Source organism: Formica exsecta, unplaced genomic scaffold (assembly GCF_003651465.1).
Source record: "Formica exsecta isolate Colony F162 unplaced genomic scaffold, ASM365146v1 scaffold218, whole genome shotgun sequence".
NCBI lineage: Eukaryota > Metazoa > Arthropoda > Insecta > Hymenoptera > Formicidae > Formica > Formica exsecta.
Window position 1 is genome coordinate 977,652 of NW_021849477.1, and position 17,570 is coordinate 995,221.

At 38.6% G+C, this 17,570-nt stretch overlaps 1 protein-coding gene across 17 annotated transcripts in view; it reads left to right on the top strand.

The window, feature by feature from the left end:
- The window catches only part of LOC115235364 (tropomodulin), a 77,298-nt gene that overhangs the window by 3,747 nt on the left and 55,981 nt on the right, over window positions 1-17,570 (top strand). The window contains exons 1-2 of one of the 17 annotated variants that reach the window (XM_029807091.1): window positions 9,124-9,582; window positions 9,644-9,833. The exons of 14 other annotated variants lie outside the window; for them this stretch is intronic. In XM_029807091.1, the coding sequence (XP_029662951.1) occupies window positions 9,717-9,833 (117 nt within the window). In that variant the 5' untranslated portion in view covers window positions 9,124-9,582; window positions 9,644-9,716. Of the gene's footprint in view, window positions 1-9,123; window positions 9,834-17,570 lie in introns of those variants that run through there. 2 more of the 17 variants (XM_029807092.1, XM_029807090.1) reach the window with 2 other exon arrangements.

Genomic DNA, 17,570 nt, shown 5'->3' on the forward strand with positions numbered 1-17,570 from the left:
TTGTTTGGTATTTATATCGTAATATATCTAAAATTATTAACGAACTTTGTACGAATGGTTTCTTTAAATCATTAATCTTCTAGATTTCGGAATCATGATCGAGTCTTTTTGATTAGCCGATTTAAAGAACAATTGGCTTCAAATAGCGCTAAAGAATCCGTCATTAAAATTCAGGACGAGAAGCATAGAGAGAGATTCTAATCAAAATGACAGGTATTTTCAAACTCTCGTCAAACGCGAAATTTATATTTTATTCACAAACGGCCAATGAAAGGAAACAGTTTGACAGTCGGATATAGAATTGTGAGAGAAATGGAAGGAAGAAAAGTCGTACGGCGAGAAGGAGAAAATACGAGTCGCCTATAAACTCGACGACCTGTTTTCGTCCGCGAATTTGTCCCGCAAATTACTCACCCTGTTCCTGACGTCCAATTAATCATCGTAATTCTAAGTTACCCACCCGACCGACGATACCAGTACTGGCAGCTGTTGAATTATTTTCGAGTTGCAGCTCCACCCGATCTGAATGAGCTTTCTGTCTGCCATATTTCATAGGGAAATTGCAGAAAAGAATAAGAATATCCGCCGCGTTTCCAAGAATATCTCGGCTAGACTTTGACACGTCGTCATTCTTTCAGTAAAAACGCATTTGACGCGAAACCAATAGGAGTTTGTAACTTGAAAAAAATATAATTCCTTTTTTCTATGTCGGAGATATAGTGCGATAAATAACAATTAGAAGCTAAAATAAAAGAAATAATTTTTTTATCGCCGTACATTAACTATAGAATACATTATATTTTATGCGTTTAATTACATAAGTCTCGTTATTATACCTGCGTTTAAAATCGCTAGGCCGGAGAGGATTCATCGCGTGCGAAACGTCGAGAAAAATTCAAGAACACCAAGAAATAAGTTTTTGGATTAGCAACGACCAACGTTGACATTTAATACGATTTATGGGAGAGCGGGGATGCACGCATAATATCTTTGCCGTTATCGGGGATGTGCTCGCGCGCCGATAATGAAACACGACTTTGGTCGGTATCCCATTGTATCCCGAACTCCCGCTCTATCGTTGGAGATTACTACGGGAAACCTGTTGAATATCATTCACGGGGGGGGGGGGGGGGGAGTTGTGAACCCAACATTCACAGTTACAGACGCAGCCCGTTACTATTCTCTTCCACTACAAATACGCCGGCGACTTCGCTCACTCGTATACTCGTGCCGCTATTGTTAAAGGTCTCCGGCAATCGCGACTGCAGGTGTAAATGGAAACGAGACGGTTAATCGCGATGAACATTGTTCACGCACGCAATACTGAATGCAACTGCACGATTTGCGAAGCGGAAAATCATAATAGATTACATGCTAAGATTATAATTTTAGTTAATAACGAAAAAGAAAAAGTGTATTTTGCTGAAACACGTGGAAAATGCGAATGTGTTGAATGCATCACTTGTTAAAGATTAAGACGAAATAGCGAAATGCTATTCTGTAGCACTACCTTGATATTCTATAATTTTCGCTCATTATTTTGTAGTATATGCTATTCTAATAGCTCTGGAAACAAATTTGAGATTTTTGCATCTGGGAAATGATATATTTAATTATTTCCGATTTCTCTCGCGTCATAATTAATATTTATCAGAATCACATATATAATTAAAACGTTCCGGAGAGGACTGAAATTTTTATAAAAGAGCCATGCAATTATTTTATAACATTATTCGACGGTGGAGATAGATTAGGGTGAACGTGAGAAAACGTTGAACACTCTTGGCACGTGCAGAGTGACCTGACAAAAATTCCTCCTTGCCTCGGGTTATCCGACCTTGCGTCTAGGTGAGGCCGTAGGTGACGACATTACGGTCCGCAATTACCGCCGATAAAATGCCAAGCATCCGCGCTATCTCGCGCTATCGGCGCGACGGATTCTCGCGTTCCCAGCGAAACGTCGAATGTCTTTCGATGCGTTTTAACGAAGATTGTCACGAACGGAATTATCAATATGATTGAAGAGAAATTCGATACGCCATCGTCACGTATCGGTTTTTAGATCGTAGGTGCTATAAATGCGAAATGTCCAGCCGAATGTTTGTCTCCATCGGCCGCCAGATTCTATTTATCGAGAGTTCGTATCTGATGTACGATGCAGCTGACACCTCGTTTTCTCGCGTTCGCAACTGGCGGCGAGTGCTTCCGAAAATATTTCACTCGGTCGACGACGCGTCGTCGTCAGGCTGACGGCCGGGCTTTCGACGTTGCACTTAAATTTCAAGCGACGCACTCGTAAATATCGGCGTGCGATTTCGGTTCCGGATGCAACAGGTCGAAACTGTCGAATCTGCAACCTCGTCGCAGTTTATAAATAAACCGACGATGACGTAGGGCCGCGGCACATTTGGCGAACGACGTCAGAGTTACCGTGAGCGGGCGCGTATATGTACAGTATATGGGTGATGCCATAAATCGGGTTTACGCTTTACAACGTAAATATTTTTAAAAATTGCACTCTCCCGATTCGCGTTCGCGCAAAACGCTTTCGCGAAATTTTACTGCCACACACGGAATTTTTCGAGCCGCGAGGAATTATCTCCTGCAAGCTCTTGAAAAGCTTTTTCACGATCGAAACTGTGCGTGTTCTTTCGCGATTTATCTCGTTTTTTAATCCTGTGCAAGCTCCAATATTTAGGTAAATTCTCCAGTAGGCTTTCATAGAATCCTCCGTCAAAAGAGTAAATTCGTTGAACTCGTCGCATAAAGGAGAGTAATTCTGAATGAAGTGTCGGCTACTTGGCAGACTTCGTTACGATGCATTGCACGTTAAACGGATACATGCGAATAGCATATTCAGAGTTTTGCTATACTGTCCTATCTAGAGCCTTGATATAACGTGTGACACGTCGTAACGCTAACGCCAAAAAATCGAATTAACACGCTTCACTCGCATCCGGTGCTCGTGAATACTCGTATTCATTAAAACACGATGTCTCTATATATTTTGTGGTGCTACACGAAACTTTAACCCAGCTAAATCTTATTCATGTAAAAGTTATGTTACAATATGCAATCTCGAAATTTTACTTTTTATTAATTTCGTAAACTTTACGATTCTAAGTATCCTAAGATTATTTTGGCATTTTGAATCCTTGATAGATACTTATCTCTCTCTTTAAAGTTCTAAATTCTTTTGTATCTTTTTACCTTCGAAGCTTTTAGTATCTCTGATGTCTTCAAACGTTAGGTTTTATAAATATCGATGCTCTTAGCTCATCGATTATTATATTAGCGTATCACTATTACGGTAATATGTTCCTTTCAATCGTTCAAACAGACGTTTGGCAATCGTGCTGTGACACACCCGCGATAATATTCTACGAGGCATCATCGGGTTTGTCGGACATTTTCTGGCAAACGAGACGTCGACGAAGATGGACGGTGTCTGGTTTCTCGGCGACGTCGGACGTCGATTTCGCGTCGTTGATCGGGAGAACTAAGAAATCGCGCGCAAATTACACGCGCATCCAGAACACGGAGGCAATTTCATCGCAACGGTAGCGAAAATGTATAGAACGAACAGCCGGTACGCGTGTTGCCCGTTTCGCTTTCTGGTCGATGCCTCCCGGCGTTTCAATTAGTGAAGGCACCAGGCACCATCGGTCGATGGGCTGCTCTCGTCGTCGTCGGTCGTTCCGATCTCGAAATAGATCGAGTTCTCGCCGTCGCCTGTCCTCGGACCACCGTAAGCCGCGCCTGACCCTTTACTGCCCATTTTTCACGCCCGTCCGATTAAACCCATCGCGGCTTTGTCGGTGGCACGATTTCGGACGAGCTTTGGGCGAGCTCCAGCCGCTCGTGAACCTTTATCCTTAGAGTGTCAAACTTCTTGGAGCGCGTCGCGTCGCCAATCGTTCATCGAAAATTCGAAAATTGATTCTGAAAGGAACGTTTCAGCTTAAATGAATCACTATTAAATATTCTGATTTTGTTTTGACATAGTCAATTATTAATTAATCAACAAAATAAAAATTGTTAATATAATATTATAACTTCTGATATTTATAGGGGTTTTTTTTTTTTTATAATAGTTTGAGAATACAATAAATCAAATATATAATGACAGAATTAAAAATTTAAAACATCGTTAAAAGCGTAGGAGAAAAATTTTATACACCTACACAGAGAACGATTATACAGCACGGGCGCGATGGTGGTGGCTTGATTGAAATGATTCGTATGCAAGGAATTGCATTTCGGGATCACGATAATCGAAACTCGAGACGGCATAATTGAAGCGTAATTAGCCAAGTGGCTCGCCATTTTTTATTATCGCGGCTGCACTGTTCGGTGCTTCAATTGGGAGTGACAAACCACTTCATTTGACAAAGCATCGGCTTGCCACAGACGGGAAAATTGAAAGAGAAATCAATATGTTATCATCGGCCGAGAGTAATTTTTGTCTTCGCTGAGGTCAACAAACTCATTGCCATGCCACTCTCATGGACAATCAAAATATAAAATAAAAAGAATTTGTTGACATTGCATTATTTGTGCACAAAGTATTGCGGCATTAAAAATTATTTATACGATTTAATGACGGATCAAGGATCTTATGACAAAAAAAAGCATTAAATTCCACTGGGATAAGGATAATCTCAATAAATTTAAGAAATAGATTTACTCATTTTTGAGACTAGACGTACCTCACATATGTGAAATGAAAAAATATATTTTGTGTCTGCTTGTGAATTTTTCATGTTATTTAAAGGTTTGCGATTAAGCAATGTTTGCGTTCCAATAATATTTTTTTCATTCTAGCATAATTTTTCTTGTTTACACACGTTGAAATGATACGTTAGTTCGAGCGTCAGCGGTAAAGTTTGCCGTAATTTACAACCCACACAACGTGTATTTTTTAAGGGGATGCGTTTTTGTACCTTGCGCGTTAACCGGTCTGTCGACAACGGGGTGAACGACGGTTCTACACGAGAAAGGTCAGGCCATGATTGGGCAAGGCGGAAACGAAGGTCGATTGGGGAAGGTCCGCGTTCTCACATAGGATATACGATTTTTGCCGCTATAACGGAAGAGAAAACATTCGGACTCATCGTGTTGTCGCTGACGTAAGGATGCCCGGCGTCGAAGGGAGGAGCGGTAGGTCGGACTTAAAAATAACGCACTACTTGAAACAGCTGCGTCGATGGAAAGTTTCCTCTCTCGATTTCGGGATATAAAACAGCATTCGGGTTGCGATGGATTTTGCTCGATAATTTTATGAAATTAGTTTTATACGAGGACTTTTTTATACAGGATAATTTTTAAAAATGTGTATTATTGGCAAAACTTTTCTGAATAGCAGCATTCTTTATACACAGCATTTTGTTGTCAAAATTTATAATATTTAATACTTTAAATGATATCTTTAACTTTTTTAACGTTTTTTTATAAATATTTTTTTTTGCGTTTTGACAAGTTTTTATTTGGCATACATTTTTCTTTACACTAGTGTATTTAAAAATGAAATAATTTGAAATTTGACGTTAAACAGATGATCGGATTTTTAATATTGCGCTCGCAAATAGGTTTGATATTGTGAACAAAGGGTAACGCAATTATAACAATGCAAATGGTTGTCTCGCATGAAGCTTGACAAGGCGGAAGATTATTATTCTACGCCGATAATAAAATTTTATCGTCTCTTTGGCGCGGAGCCACAACCGCATCACGCTCAGTAGTATCAAACGACATGATCGCGCTGATTGTTATTTGCTCGATGTCCACTTCAAAATAATTAATTATATTCCATAATTAACATTGAGTTTCATGAATTTTGTTCTCGTGTACTCGATGCTTCAAGAGTCGGATTCAGACAACGAGCGCTGCTATAAGCAGCTTTAAAATACGTTACTTTCTTTCATGAAGCGATATTTTTTATAATTTGTAATCCGGAATGAGAAATCTTTACAAATATTGAATTATATCGCAACTAAACTTCTTTCTAAAAAAAAGACTCCTAAAATTATAGATCCATACAAAGAAACACTATCGAGACAGGACGCTTATTTTTAATGTTAATAGATGAGCCGATCAATCGCACGTGTCACATCCCGCGGTTAATTTTCCGCTTTAATGTCGTATTTTCGGTCTGCGGCTTTTTGAACGCAATCGTGGATTCGTCGCTCATAACTTAACACATCCAGTTTGCCGGTAATTTCTGTCCGTTTTCATCTTGTCGCGGAAATGTAAATGTGTCGATTCACGATTGCGGTTTTCTGATGGAAGTGGCAGATGGATGTTTAATCTTGATTACGCATCACGAACTTTGCATATACGACAATCAAAAAGTTTGCACAATTTGACTGTGCTTAAACAAACAAACAATATATAAATATATATCTCGAAAAATAGAATGTTACTTTACAAAATGTTAAAATTTGGTCTACGTAGGTCTATAAATTTTTAATCATCCTGTATTCTCTCATTTTATGCTCACATCGAGTATATAGCAGCAGTGTGGAGGGTAATTCGATTTTTCCGACGCAAAGGAGACCGTTTCCCGAACGGAATTGCTTGTTCTCGCCCGCGATTGTTGTCCGTATGTGGTGCGCATATTGAAAATTCGCACCAACGATCATCGGACAATCGACGTGCGAAATGAGCTCTTTAATCTCGCAGGTGATATCCCCGCGGCGTCAGAGGAAAACGTTTAATCCCCGCTTTGCATAAATTATTTTCTGAAATGGGATCGATCGATTTAACTTTCGTGTTGCGCGTGGCGACGGTCTCCGAATGCGAGAGAAATTTGCATAATGTGCGCGAAAATAGCGTACGGTATCTAAATAATATCTTTGCCGGTTTAATGCATCTTTTGCGCGAGATATTGTCAATGGGGAATGTGGAACATAAAAAATAGATATAGAAAAATATTGTATTATAATTTAAATAGTATACATTCTATTAAATATTAGAATAACATTTTTAATTTATAAATATTCAGTTTCTATTATATATTTGAATGTTTTTTATACAAATCCTTGGGCTCTTGCATCTCTAATCCTGGAGATTTAATTTTTACAACTATTAAAAAAAAATTATCCACGCTATCCACCGTGCAACTTGGCCAATTATATCTTTTGTTAATTTAGCGGTAGTTTGCTATTACATTATCAAAGCACATGAGCGTTTCCCAAACCTTTCTCAGGTCGAGAGCTTTTCTGGCAGCTCGACGACCGAGGGTAAAATCGGGCACAGTGTCTTCTTTGTACTAGCGATACGGGCTTGGCAAGCTTTTGCACCATCTGACGGTTCTTCCGGAAGAGTTTTCGCACGAACAGCTTTCAAGCTCGCGCGAAAGCTCACAAATGGCTGCCGCCATCTATTCGATATAGAGAACAGATATTTTTATAAATAAGTGCACGTTGAAATAAAAAGCTCGTATCATTGCTATTGATCATCTAATTAATTCAGATTTTATTAAAAACGGTATAATTTCCATTTTTTTTTATAATATAAAGAGTATAAATTAATACAGATATTTTGCGTTTTTTATTAATTAATTGTAAACTCAAAAAAATTAAAATTTAAGATTTTTGCATATTATAATCAATTTTGTTTTTGATAGAAAATAACAAAAAATAATTTTTTTATTTTACATCTGGATAGAAAAGATTTATTTTATATCTATAAATTTATAGATTTTGTAACACATAAAAATGAGAAAGATAAATTAATCAATTAAACAAGCTAGAAAATTCGGTATCATAATAAAATAAAATCAAATAGTTTTATACCGTCAAGTTATTTCGCGTTTGTAATTCAAAATATATTCCTTGAGTTATAGTCGCTTATTATATTCACATCTATCATTTTTGTGTTTAAATAACTCGACCAACATACGAATGTCATCAAGAGGTCCAATTTTACGCGTATTCGCGTTAAATACTGAATTATGCGTCGAATGCAGCACAACCGCGCATATTATCGCGCGCAAGCGTTGCCAAAAAGAAATTCCGGGCGATTTAGCAAAAAGGATTTGCATGGATACGACGGCGAAAATTATCGCGGCCGAGGAAACGTCATCGGTTTGTCTCCTTTGTGCGAAAACATTGCTTCCGTTATTTTGTACCGCGAAATTCGCGAACTGGCCAGCTCGTCGGAGAGAGAAAGACAGAGAGAGAGAGAGAGAGATCTTCGCAAGCCTTTCGCAATCTGTTTTACGCAATTCCCGTCACGGACGTTGCCGACATCTCCGCGGAACAAATTATTTTCCGCGTATATTATTCTTCTGTCTTATATATGTAACATTCAAATTTGCTCCGCAGCATTCAAATATTCGACTGATGGGACCAAAAGATTGTACATGCAAACATCGATGTTTCCAAAGATTTGCGTTGTACAAGCGCGATATTCTCGTCATCCAGACACTCTTGGCCTCTTCTATTTCCGACATTTGTTTTTAAGAAAAATAAACGCTTGTGACGGCAAACGATAAGTCTCGATACCTATGTATATTCGGTTCCACGTGTCTCCTTCACTGCTTTATTCCATTTCCTACGCGCAATATGAAAAATTTACATTTTAGGAGGGCGACAGAGAACAAATAGTTACCTATGTAACGCAGACACGGGTCGTGTGTAAAACATTGCAAAACCGCAAAATTAGTTTACGAAACGCATAATAGAGAATTCCCTGTTTTCTGAATATATCAGGGAATTAATCCATCGACATGCGAAAAATTGTCCGTCAATTTCTTCCTTTTTCTAAAGATATAATAAAAAAGATCTATAGTTTTAATGATATTCTCTAGGTATCTTCTAAAAAGAAATTCAAAGATTTTAAATTACAATTTTTTAAATATTTAAATATTATTAGTAATGACTGATGATTCAAAGAGTATTGATTTTAAAAAAACGACAATCACAGGAGAAGGGATTTAATTAAAGAAGAATCGCTTCGGCGTCGCGACGCGGCATCTCGCACTATGCGCTTTTTCCCGTGCGTCGTCGTCGTCGTGGCGGGTGGCGGCCTAATTATACGTGTTTCTCCGTATTTCTGGAAGCGATCCGCGGACGGGGCGCGGTGCGGCCCGCTCGCGGTACAGCGGAGACGCGTTTCCCGACTTCAGTCGCGCGTGATCCATCTCGAGAATCGCGCATATTTTGAATTATCTCTCGCAACGCGTTATCCGAGAGACGACTCTCTCAGCGTGAAGGAAGATTGTTCTTTTGGCTTCCGTAGTCGCAGCATCCATTCACGGCCGTCCAGCTCGTTCATGAGGCGAGCACGCGGATATCGAAAGAACGAGAGAGCTCGGATCGATCTTCGGCTCGATTAGATGCATTTGTTGCAATTTCTTTTCTTTTCGTTTAAAATTAATTTGCTTCTCGTTAAGGATATTAATATGTCTGATGTAATTTCATCAGAGGTCGCGTGACATTTTTTGATTAGGCGAAGAGTAAAAATTTTATGTCAACGTTTCGGATTTGATAGCTAGAAGATTTTTATCCTAAACTGTATCATTACACGTGACGATCGATCTGCTTTTCGACAACCGAGGATTAGGGGTACTATGATTATGTACGAACTTGTAGAAATCTTTTTTGACGCGACAAAGGATAACCGTAAGGATTTTTTAAAGTGTTCGTCGTGTGAAGGATTTAGAAAGGAGTGACATTTAATTCTGTGCGAAGCAAGATATCGCGACGATAATCATGGCGACCACGGAGATCTTCCAGGACTGGGATTCTCCTTACGAGAATCTCAGCACGATGAGGACCACTACTAAGACCACCAGAAAAACTACCACGACAACCACCACCAAACGAGAGGTAAAATTCGAAAGAGTTAGGCTTCGGTTTCTTAATGAATATGCATTCCATTCTCTCTTTCGATTTTTAAATATTTGAGATCTTTATTTTTCCTTCGAATTCTTGCATATATTATTAATAACATTGATTAACAAATATCAATTTATTTGTAGATGTGTATTTTTAATATTTGAAAATATTTTCACTTATTATGTGTGTGTTTATATATAAATTCGTAGTTTTTAAATTCTTGGATTATTTAAGATGCATAGAGTCTTTAGAGATTTCGAATCTTTAGATTCTTGGATCGAATTTCTTGGTATATTTTTTGTATTATAATTAAAAACTGAAGGCTTATTTACTTCTGAGATTAAATCTGGTGATCTTGCCAGAATCTGTCGCGCGTTTCTGCTCTTTCATACATCATGCTGATCGCGTATCTTTACGCCTGTCAAGTGGATCATAAACATACGGAAGATTTAGGATGTTCGTTTGCGACTCGGAGATTTTCCGGATTCGCGTCAGCGGATTAAGTCGAGAATGGGTGGAAAGGCCAAGAAAAAGCCTTCTTTCTTGGCGCGTGTAGGTCGAGTGCACAAAGTAGCTGCTTTCGCATGCGATTATTCATAGAAAGTGGTTTACGATTTTCCGGCTGTTTATCCGTGAAACGGGTCCGCGATGTAATGGCAGCTTTGGGTCCTGGCAACTGTTTTGTAAACGCGCGAAAAGCTTTACATTTTGAGACACATTCGTCCCTTTATAAAACGGATTTTCCGTCTTAAATAACAAGAAATTTCTTTGACGGATTTTCCGTCTTAAATAACAAGAAATTTAGTTATAATATATTGATTAAGTTCTTAGATTTTCTTAATTTCTCGTATTGATCAATATTTAGATGCATTCGATTTTTGTGTATTTTTAAATATTTCTTTTCTTTTCCGAATATCTAAATCATATTTTATCTTCTTATGTGGAATGACGTGAGCCAAATGCAAAATACAAGTAATCAAATTTCCGACCTTGTTAGCACCACTTTTATACTGACAATGATATGTATGGCATATGTTGCAGTTCGACCGTCGACAGCCGCGCGTGGTATGTTGGCATTGAAATTTCGAAACCGAGAGAATGCATCCGGCTATTGTAAAAATACACTTGATATAAATACGGTTAAAGCGACGCTAAACAAAAGCCTCGGAAGGAGAAGACTCGGAAGGACCGCTCGCTCGTTTAACGCGGGCTTTTTCCGTTACCTATAAAAAGAATTCAATGTCTTTTTGTGTCGCGGCTGCAGGTGCTGGCCGCGTGCCAGATGGCGTGAATAAAAATCGCAATAAAAAAAGATGATTGCGTAATTCGCGATGATTTGATATCCCGTAGCCCGTTCCCGAATTTATGCTCGTCGGTCGAATGCTTTTATGCTCCAAGTCGTCGTACAAAAGCGACCGTCCATTCAGAGGCTAAGTCGATAATTGAAAATGTCACATTCAGTCGCTGATTTTCATGAGTTTGTTGAACAACTTTATAGGAACATTAACGCGCACATGACGTCTGTCGAATAAAGCGCGCTGCGTTTGCGTCAAAGCGCGATTCGGATCTTTAGATTTAGCGGCTTTAGACTCTCGAAACTTTGGACTCTCAATTTTGCGCGCGCGGGCTCTATAAATTTCATCGACGTAATATTCTTCGTCCGTCTTTCCGGCTCCTTGAAGTAACAATGTGTGTTTAGCTTTTGGCGTATCGACACCTGGCTCGGTTTCTCTGGCGATAATCGAACGATGAGCGTGCAGCCTCAACGTGAAACCGCGATCAATCGCACGCATTAATCCGCGTATTTTTTGTCGATATTTTTAAAATCATTTAGCGCTAATCATTCTTGAAATATAGGCTCGATAGTTGCACTCAAAAAAATGTCTTGCTGATATAGGTAGATTTCTAGGTGTCACAACAAAAATTTATCGCTATTTTTTGTATCTGTTAGAATATTGTCTGTTACATATAGAATTTATAGCAGCAATATTCTAATAATATCTTCTAGAAAATTTAGGTCCCATTGCCAAATGTTAATCACTGCATTGGATAAATATGAGTTTCGATACTACAGCTAGAACGATCTTTGTGAGAAATATAACTGCCAATTATAACTGCAGCATCGAAAAATTGAGAGAAATTGTTTAAAAGAGCTAGATAGATTGGGCGCGTTATACAAATATGTTAGATGTGAGGATTATATATTCATTTGTTTCTTGCCGCTAATTTTTTCTGTGTATCACAGCCAAACTTTATAACAAGTATGATTGGCCTTAACATAGATAGGCGCCACAGAAAAACATTCTTTCTAAATTTCACAAACAGTTCAGATATAAATTCTGTCTCTGTCACTTAGATTGATTAAATGCGAAACATATGCGATATCACAGTATTTGCTAATCATTTATGTACCTCAGTTAATTTTGCGCACCCAGAAAATTTTTGCTGTAGTTGCAATACCACTTTTTTGAGTGTGCTATCGGTAGCAGATTGTTTTTGAGATTTTGCCGGTTTGTATTTTGCGCGCTTAGATATTGCATTTATCTCACATATTTTATATCCGTTTAGAGTTTCATTCATTATATTTTCGAAGCGGCACGATGGTCTGCTATTGGCCGTGAGTGCGAAAAGCGAAACGAAGGTTTTTCGCAGAAATTTTCACGAAAATACCAGTGCGATTGCGACGAAAACTTTTGACGGTCTGTTAAAGCCGTTGCCAAGATGCGGCAAGACTTATAAATTATCCACAAGGAGATTAATATCCGCGGAGCGTGAAGAATTATAGCGCACAACATAAATCGCAATATTTTCTCGCGAAGTCGCACTTTGCTTTGGCGCGGCTCGAATACAATAAGCCTAGAGTATGCAATTAGGAACACGCTCGAATACAATGCTAATGATAATTGACGGGACGGCAGGTATCTGTTACGGGGCTGCGTCTTTCGCAATGAGATGCAATGACTGGGATGCAATGACGGGATGCAGTGACTGGAGAAAAGCGCGTGAAAGATACGTAGACGAGATACACACGCACACGAGGTATAACGCAACGAGATATGCGTGGGCAGCGGTCCTTGCGATTTTACGTCTCAAGAACAGCATGAACAATCTTCCGGTTCGGCAAACAAATTTAAAAATGAGAATGAGCGTAACTTTAAGAGTGCGGTTAAGGTAGATTTTGGCATGGTTCACGCACAGGATAGACGCTGCAAATTATGAATTATTTACGACGAGGATCTATTAATCTCGTACAAAATCGTTTCGTTGTTCGCTATTCTCGCCTCGCCTCGTCCAGCCGAATTCCCTCACGCGGACTTTCTGGCTGCCAGGACAATCTCGTGAGAGAGACGTGGGTCTCGCTGCTAAATCGGAAATCGTAAAACCGAGATTGTCGGGGTTGGCGCTCATAATAGAATACACCGTACAATTGGCAGTTCCGATGTCGTTTACCTCGCGCGTTCTTTCGCGCGGACTTTGTCGGACGATCATCGAGTAAAACCGTTCTACAATCGTGATTTTCTTTTACAAACGATCATAAACTTGTTGTGCGCATCGTGCATTCCGAAAATAGGATCGGCTTGTTCCCTCGGTACTCTGATTTTCTCTTTCTGTCTGCCTCTTTCTTGGACTTTTCTAATTATAAACCTCGATCTCTTTGTACACATCGCCGAGAATAGAGTACGAAAGCTGCCGCGGTAAATGAGAAGTTTCGAGGGTTTCTGACCTCGCGCGCGGTCATTATTCTCTCACGTGACAGGAAAAAATAAAGTACACGTGGGTCCGTGACTGTCGTTGTTAATAAAAAAGAACCTTGAACCTTGTTCGGCAAACGCGGCGATTGGATGTATATATTTTCTCTTCGTTCGACTTTTTTGGATTCGCAATTCGGGAATTTGCCAATAAAAATATTTACATTATCGGACGAGAAATAAAGAGAACCAGATGCTTAGACGGGTATTCAGTCGGGAAAAGCTCTCGTCCGAACGAACGAGAATGATTTATTTAAAGCAGTTCACGCGAAATTGTTTCCGTCGCACTTCGCACCGAGCTCGGAATAACTTGAAAAACATGTGAAGTTTTGAAAAGCATAGAGTTCTTGCTTTTCTTTTCTATAAAACTAGGATTTTATGATTTCATACAATAAATTTTCTAATAAATGTATCTTATTTTCTTCTACATCTCTCCAAAACTCGAGCCAATTTAATCAAAATAGCGATTTATGTTTAACAACTTTGAAATTCTAGAAAAATAGGTGGCTTTGTAGATTGGTTTGCGACTGAAAATATGTATTCAAAGGTTTCTTTCAATTTCACGTTCTTGGATTGCGTAAATTGCTGGAATTACGGAGATACTTAATACAAGCTGATGACTCTTAAGGAGAGAGAAAGTCTCCATCCTTGGATGTTTGTACATGATGCGTTTTATGGTATAAAAAAATTTGCTTAGTACACTTATATCGCGGTATTTCATCTCCGGAATGTAAAACGAGATCTCTCCGTGCTAGAAAGTATGTTACAAAAATATTGCAACGAACAATCGGATTTAATCGTGCGAATGGGTGATCAGCTCACGCGTAATTAGGCAGAAGAAAAGTGCAGCGTGATTTTTTTTAAGAAAATGAAAGCGATGGACCATTGTTTTCATCTCGCGCTCAGACAATTTAGATTTGCCACAATCTCGATGGCCGGCTTTTCTCTCTCGGAACGAGCAAAGGCTATTTTGCGTTGGTGTATTTCTCGTGCGATCATATTGTGATATTTACGATCGCACTTGACGTAAATCATCGTAACATTAGTCTCGGTATATTTACGAATCGCCTTTAAATTAAATCAGCAGCCCGAAGCATCGTCGATTGTGTAAGAGCTGTTGCCGTAAATGTCGCGGGTTTCTTTTCATTGCGGGACTACCTTCGAATACGTAAATTGCTTGATTATGTATGATACGCGGGGGCGGCTTTTATTACCCGTCACGTATGTCATGTATGTCATGTATGTTACATTGTGCATAAGTGTACATGGCGGGATGACCTTTTCATCAATCATTATGGAGCTTCCCACGCGTGTGCGGGTGAGCTGTGATCAACCGATCGTGACTAAGCAAAGGGTTTTTAAATGCGGGATTAGTCGAAGGGACAAAGGCGTTGTTATGCTAACGACGATTTTTTTATGACGCCACGAATAAAGATGGATAAAATAGAATTCTTCCCGTTTAAACTATTTAATCATCAAGGATTAAGGTCATATCTCTTTTAAATCGTATTTCTTTTAAGTATTAAAAAGAGTACACAGATAGCTTCTGGAATGTAAAAGAGAATGCTTTACGGTTCCAGTAACAGTTTGCGCGTTCGACCATGGATCGTATCTGTCAATTTAATACCCGCGCAAAATAAATCGAAAGAATTTGCCAAACAGAGCGGAAATTCATAAACCGTCTCAAAAATAAAGATGGATGGTATCGAGTAGAAGAATTGAATCATTCTCGAATTTGATGTACGAATACCGTTCGTAAAATAGAATTCTTCCCGTTTAAACTATTTAATCATCAAGGATTAAGGTCATATCTCTTTTAAATCGTATTTCTTTTAAGTATTAAAAAGAGTACACAGATAGCTTCTGGAATGTAAAAGAGAATGCTTTACGGTTCCAGTAACAGTTTGCGCGTTCGACCATGGATCGTATCTGTCAATTTAATACCCGCGCAAAATAAATCGAAAGAATTTGCCAAACAGAGCGGAAATTCATAAACCGTCTCAAAATACGCATCGCTTCCGTTTATCCGTGATCGATTTGCGCGCAACAGCGGAACGGAGATGTGTTAGCCAGCTTTCCGAGCCTGCTAAACTTAGGTCGCATTGACACATGTGATTATTTACACGGAGATCGGAGAAAGGATGTACACCGGGTATAACCCACGTCGTGTCAACGACCCCGTCGATGATTTCTCATCACCGGAATTTCCGATCGATCACGAGCGTCGGGATTGATAACCGTCCCCTCTTCTCCTCTTTGTTTGTCGCCGATGGCGATCGTCGTCGATCTCTATTTATTCATAGACCCGAATGTTTATTCACATCGTCGAATGCATCAGACGACAATTTTGCGAATCATATACGCGAGCTCAATTTACAAAATAATGTTCGAAAGCGAGATACGGGAAGCTCATCGAGAGATCGTTACGTCGCAAGAGGATTGATGAATAGAGAAATGGGGCAAACACAGATACACGAGCAGAGAAGCGTGGGCGTTATCGATCAAGGTCGAATGCGCTCTCGAAATACACCGATGAATCGATCGGGATTCGAAATAGGGACGCTTCGTCGTAGTCGTATTTTTGTAAATCGGTGATGCGCGGCAAAGAGTAACGACGGATCTTGCCGGCTTTCCGCGCGGTTCTAAGATCAAGAATCCGTGATCTTTCGTGAAAGCCCTCTTCGGGGTTTATATCCTCTCTTGTTAGTTCGAGACGTTGTACTTGGCGTTGAGAGGCAAAGGGCTCCCATTTTTATGAAAGGTACGGGATACTTGTCTATTAATATCTTTTATAATAAAAAATTATTTTTTTGTTTGTGTTTTTAACTTAAAAGATATTACTATTTTAATTTTTAAAAACATTATTATGGATGAATAATCTTTCTTAATAAATTTGTAGCTTTTATTTGTTCAAACTTTTTTTTAGAAATATTTAAAGTATAGAAAATGTTCGTATTTATAAAAAAAAAAAAAAAAAAAAAAAAAAAAAAAAAGAAAGAACCTGTTAACTCGGTCCCTTTCACACGAGTGTTTGACCAATCAACGAAAAACGCACGCTAGTATTTGCCCTACACTCTTCGAGCAATCCGATTGGATGCTACAGTGACTTTTCTAAGAGAAACTGAGGTTATATATTTCGTTTAACAGTTAAAGGTCGACATAGGATTAGAGGTAAAATAAGCGCGTTTGCACATTGTTACAAACTAAAAGTTGAAACGTACGACTTTTTCGGTAAAATCAGTAGTTTTAATTATTACAAAAATATTGTGTATTACTGAAATAAAAAATATAAAACTTGTTACAAACTAAAAGTTGAAACGTACGACTTTTTCGGTAAAATCAGTAGTTTTAATTATTACAAAAATATTGTGTATTACTGAAATAAAAAATATAAAACTTGTTACAAACTAAAAGTTGAAACGTATGGCTTTTTCGGTAAAATTAGTAGTTTTAATTATTATAAAAATATTGTGTATTACTGAAATAAAAAATATAAGACTTTCAATCTTTTTTATGTCTAATTTAAGGAGAAGGAAACTTAAATTTATCAATTTTATTTTATATGTGAATGGATTTTTCACTCATAAATAAAAAAAATACGCGCAAGGATTTTGATAGGTTTGTTTTAGGGAAAATAATGATATCTGTTTTAAAATGATTGATAATATTAATGTGGGGGGGCTTATGCAGGATATACTGCATGGAATTCAGCATTCTAATTAACCGCGTAGTCCAATCTGTTACGCAAGAGATCTTTGACACGCGTTGCTAATGCTAATCTCCGATTACCAGTAAATGTCGATAGCCTCACTTGAACTAACTAGTACAGCTATTGCGATAATTGACACAAATGACCGCTGGTAAACTCAATATTGTGACGTGTTTTACATGAAATCTATCTTCGCTTTAGAAGGAAGTCTCCAGTCAGCGAGTTTTATTGCTGATCCTTTTAAAGCTTTAACGTACCCTCTTGAATACT